General features: G+C 59.6%; 1 protein-coding gene across 1 annotated transcript in view; it reads left to right on the top strand.

Moving 5' to 3' along the window:
* GTF2F1 (general transcription factor IIF subunit 1) overlaps positions 1-5,337 on the top strand; it is a 17,927-nt gene extending 12,590 nt beyond the window's left edge. The window contains exon 8 of the mRNA XM_032441802.1: positions 5,067-5,337. Coding sequence (XP_032297693.1) covers positions 5,067-5,295 — 229 coding nt within the window. The 3' untranslated portion in view covers positions 5,296-5,337. The remainder of the gene's footprint in view (positions 1-5,066) is intronic.
* The last annotated feature ends 125 nt before the right edge of the window (positions 5,338-5,462 follow it).

Genomic DNA, 5,462 nt, shown 5'->3' with positions numbered 1-5,462 from the left:
ATAGGAGCTCTAGAGGGCCCCAAAAACCCCATAGGAGCGCCAACAGTTGCCCATAGAACTCAGAGAAGGCCGCCATGAGCTAACTAGAGCAGCTACAGTGCCCCATAGAGCACCGCCTGTGCCCCATGTAGAGCACCATAGGAAACCCATAGGCCTCATAGAGCCCCAGTGCGCCCCAAGTATAGAGCGCCACAGAACCCCATAAGACCATAGACCCCACTGCGCCCCATTAGGCCCGAGCAGAGACACCATGAGAAGCCGCGCAAGAGACCACCTAGAGCACCGTGAGACACGCCAGGGATGAGTATCAGAGCACCACTGTGCCCCATAAGAGCGCTCATAGAGGCCCACAGCACCCATGAGAAGACGCCCAGCATAAGGAACAAACAGCACAAAACAAGCAGCCCCCATGAGCCCTGCAGAGGACCCACAGCACCCCAATAGAGCCCCACAGCACCCCAAAAAGCCCGTCAGGACCCACAGAGGCACCCCCCAAATCAAAAATAGAGCACACAGGATCACAGCACCCCAAGGCCCCACAGCACCCATAGAAGCCCCTTCAGGGACCCACAGCACCCCATAGAGCCCCCACAGCACCCCATAGAAGCCCTGCAGGACCCACAGCAACCCATAGAGCCCCACAGCACCCCATAGAGCCCTGAGGGACCCACACAACCCCTAGAAGCACCACAGACCCCATGAGCCCCCTAGATTTGCTTTGGGGGTGGGAGGAGGGGTAGAGGGGCATGTCGGCCTCGTTGCTGCCCATAGCACCCCAATACCCCCACCCCCCAAGTACACCGTCCCCCCCCCAGCTTGAGCGCTCGTATGGGGTCAATGGGGGGGGCTTGTGGGGGTTCAAAGGGGTTTGCGAGTCACCCACGAGGATGGGGGGGGCTGAATCCTTCGTTGTTGTGCTCTATTATTTCGGGTGTCCCCTCCCGTCCCCAGGCGGCCCGCCTGCCATCATCCGCCGCAACGCCCCCCCCCACGGTAAGTAACCCCCCATACAACCACCCCATAACCACCCCCATTAACCCCCCTATAAAGCCCCCCATTAAAAACCCCCCCCCCCATGTAGTAAACCCCCCCATACATCCCCCATAAACAACCCACAAACCCCCCTAGTCAAGCCCCCTAACCCCCCCCACGGTAAAGTACCCCCCCCACTAACCCCTATAAGCCCCCCAAAACCCCCCCCATGGTGAGCGATCAACCCCCCCATAACACCCCCCCATACACACCCCTATAAGCCCCCCATAACCCCCCCCCATGGTAAGTAACCCCCCATAACACCCCCCCATAAGCAACCCCCCATAACCCCCCCCCATAACCCCTACCCTTTAGATCCCTCCATACCCCCTCCGCCTAAGATACTCCCCTCTCAGGGTGAGTTGTTGATCAGACACCGCCGGGCAGGTCATAAATCACTGCCCCGAGTGGCATGTAGTGGACCCCCCCGAACCCCCCCCCCCAAGTGATCGAACCCCCTCGCCGTGAGCATTCCATCCAGTAGCGGGACACCCCCCCGCATTCAGCTCACCCACGCACAGGGCGGTATGATGAGTGACCCCCCCCACCCACCGCCCCGTTTAACCCCGGCCGGCCCCCCCATCATGGGCCGGGGGTGGGCCCTTTGGAGGCGGTTTTGCGCCCCCGCGCCCCCCCCCCCCCGGCCCCCCCGCCCGCGCGCCCCCGTCTCCTCCCCTGGCCCCCTGCGCGAGGCTGGTTTGGCCGCCTCACGCCCCCCCCCCCCAACCCCCACTTTAACACACCCCCCCTGGCTTCACCCCATCGACCCCCCCCAAACGGCAGCGCAGGGGCTCCAGCGGAGCCTCCCAGGGGCAGCCGCCCCGGGAACCCCCACGGGGAGCCACGGCCCCCACCAGCCAGCCGACTTGAGGGCTGCGCTTCAAACCCTGAGCCAGGTCCGGGGGCGGGCGGCCGGCGATTCATTCCTGCGGGCGGCGCCCCCCACCCATGAGATGAAGTGAAGGGGGGGCAATTCCTTGCCTCCATGGGGAGGATATTGGGGAGTTGGGGGGCCTGGGGCAATTCTGGCTCTATGGGGCAGTTCTTAGATGGTGGTGGGGGCCTGGGGCAATTCCTGTCTCTATGGGCAGTTGATTGGGGGGCCTTTCCTCTCCCCCATAGCCCCCCCCCCCCACGGCGCCACGTTCTCACCTCACGGCTGATGGCACGCGCGGCAGTTCTGCCCTCGGGTCTCCGGGCGGGTTGATGGGGCAAAACATGGAAATCCCCATACCCCACCCCACACCAAACTACTAAGAGCCCCCCCCTTATTACCCCCAATTCACCCATAGACCCCATAAGGAACCATATGACCCCCCCTCCCCCCATGGACCCCCCCCCCATGGACCCTCCACCTATACCCCCATCACCCATAACCCATAAGGGAACCCTAGACCACCCCCCCCCCCATTTGCCCCCAGTTCACCCCATTACCACCCTGACCCCCCCCCATTGCCCCCTGGACCCCTAGTCTTTTTACCACCCCATAGCCATTTGCCCCCCAGACTCTTACATTAGCCCCCCCCAACCCCCACGCATGCAACCACCCCAGACCCTCTTTTACCCCCCATGCCCCCCCAGAAGCCCTTCATTGTCCACCTTACCCCACCAAACACCCAATTCCCACCTAGACACCTTTGATACCCACCTTGCAACCCTGCCCCCCCCAGACCCCTCAGATTGCACCCCCATTGGGGCACCCCCCCCCCCCTTTGTTTGGGGCCCCCAGGAATACCCTCTATTTTACCCCTATAGCTCCCCCACTACACCCTCAAAATTATGACTTCCCCAACCCCCCCCCCCCCCCGCCCCCCCCACCCCCCAAACCCCCCCCCCCCAAAAAAAAAAAAGAAAAACCCCCCCCCATGCCCATCACCCACCCCCCAGAACTCTCTTGCCCTTCCTGGCCCCGCAGTCTTGGAGGGGAGGGTTCCGGTGGTGGCCTGGGCAATTCCTGGCTCTATGCGGCAGTTATGTGGGGCAGTTCTTGGCCTATAAAGGGCAGTTGCTTGGGCACGTTATTGGAGTGGGGCAATTCCCAGCTCTTTCGGGGGGGTAAATTCGGGCAGTTAAAGCGGGGGGGGGGTCCCCAAAAGGGCATTGCACCCCCCCCCCCGCTCCACCGCAGACCCTTCATTGTCCCCCCAGAGCACACCCATGGTGCCCCCCGACCCCTCTTTTAGCTACGCGCACCATTGCCCCCCCAGACCCTCATTCGCACGGACACCGGCGAACCCCCATAGCCCAACCCCCACCACACCCCCCCCAGACCCCCCTTTTTACCCATAGCCCCCGCGACTCGTGTTCACGAAGTGGCCTGATCGGCAGAGGTCTCCCCCTCTGCCCCCCCCAAAAACCCCCATTGACCCCTCCCATACACATCTTGTCTCTCCACCCCCCCCTCAGGAATCCCGCCCCCGCACTTCCTCCTGGAGGTGGGGGGCACTGAGCACAGACACCCCAATGTACAACACCGACGCCCTCATTTTGCCCAGTCTCAGACACCTCTCCCCCCCCTACCAGTCCAGCGGAAATGCACCCCCCGCGTGCGCGTGTGATGTGAGAATCCCCCCTCCCACACTCGAACGCCCCCCCCTCCTCACTCAGAGCCCGCCTAACAGCCACCCTGAGTGTGCATCACTCATGGCCGTCATGTACACCCAATAGGACTCTCGAGCCCCGACACAGAAGCCCCCAACTCTGGATATAACCACGCACAGCCACCGTCGTGGTCAACAACGGCGTCATTACAGCCCATAAATCCCCTAACGTATGAGCCGCACACACCCGACCACCCCCCACCGCGATTTCCAGAGTTACCCTTATTTTAGTAGAGAACGCCGCCGATAGAACCCGCACAGGAGACCCCAGTAAGAGCGCCCCATGTAGAACCCCGAATAACTGTGAGTAGGCCCATGAACCCCGATCCTAAAATACGCCCCATTAGACTCGCCCTGTATAGCCCATAGAACCTCATAGACCCCCTATATAGGCCCATAAAAACCCCATAGAACCCACAGAACCCATAAAGCCCCATAGAACCCGTGAGCGTTATGTGAGGCCCATAGGAGAGACCCCACTAAAGAGGAGACCCTTATTGAGGGACAATGGAACCCCCATAGAAACCCCACAGAACCCATCAGAACACGACCCCCACTAGGTTTTTAAAGACCCCGCATAGGGAACCCTATAAAACCCCATAGAACCCTATAAAACCCCCATAGAACCTATAAACCCCATAGAACCCATAAAGCCCCATAGAACCCCGTATATAGGCCCGTAAAACCCCCATAGAACCCCACAGAACTCCATAGAACCCCATAAAGCCCTTATAGAACCCCATAAAGCCCCCATAGAACCCCATAGAACCCTATAAAACCCTCATGGAACCCCACAGAACGCCATAGAACCCCCGTAGAGGCCCATAGAACCCCATAGACTCCCTGTATAGGCCCCATAGAACCCCATAGACCCCCTGTATAGGCCCATAGAACCCCATAGACCCCCTATATAGGCCCATATAACCCTATAAACCCCCATAGATCTTCACAGAACCCCATAGAACCCCATAAAGCCCCCATAGAACCCTATAGAACCCCCTAAACCCCACAGACTCCCTTTATAGACCCCATAGAACCCTATAGAACCCCCTAAACCCCACAGACCCTCTATATAGGCCCATAGAACCCTATAAAACCCCATAGAACCCTATAAAACCCCATAGACCCCTATAAACCCCCATAGAACCCTCTAGAACCCCCTAAACCCCATAGAACCCCACAGAACTCCATAAAGCCCCCATAGAACCCCTGTATAGGCCCACAGACCCCCTGTATAGGCCCATAAAACCCCCATAGAACCCTATAAAACCCCACAGACCCCCTGTATAGGCCTATAGAACCCCATAGAACCCCATAGACCCCCTGTATAGGCCCATAAAACCCCCATAGAACCCTATAAAACCCCATAAAGCCCCCATAGACCCCCTGTATAGGCCCATAGAACCCCACAGAACCCCATAGAACCCCCTAAACCCCATTGCCCCCCGTTGTCCGCAGGGAGGTGCAGCTGACGGAGGACGCCGTGCGCCGTTACCTGGCTCGGAAGCCGATGACGACCAAGGATCTATTGAAGAAGTTCCCGGCGCGACGCACGGCGCTCAGCTCCGAACAGACCGTGAATGCGTTGGCTCAGATCCTAAAGAGGCTGAACCCAGAGAGGAAAGTGATAGGGGACAAGATGCACTTCTTCCTTAAGGAGTAAATGGGGGCAGGAATGGGGGGCCAGAATGGGAGCTCAATGGGAGCTCAATGGGAATCCAATGGGAACCCAATGGGAAACCAATGGGAACTCAATGGGAGCTCAATGGGAAGCAAATGGGGGGGGTCCAAAATGGGGGTCATTAAATGGGGAAGTCATTAATTGGGGGG

The sequence above is a fragment of the Coturnix japonica genome, unplaced genomic scaffold (genome assembly GCF_001577835.2).
Source record: "Coturnix japonica isolate 7356 unplaced genomic scaffold, Coturnix japonica 2.1 chrUnrandom579, whole genome shotgun sequence".
Taxonomy (NCBI): domain Eukaryota; kingdom Metazoa; phylum Chordata; class Aves; order Galliformes; family Phasianidae; genus Coturnix; species Coturnix japonica.
This window is presented reverse-complemented; position numbering and strand designations above follow the sequence as displayed.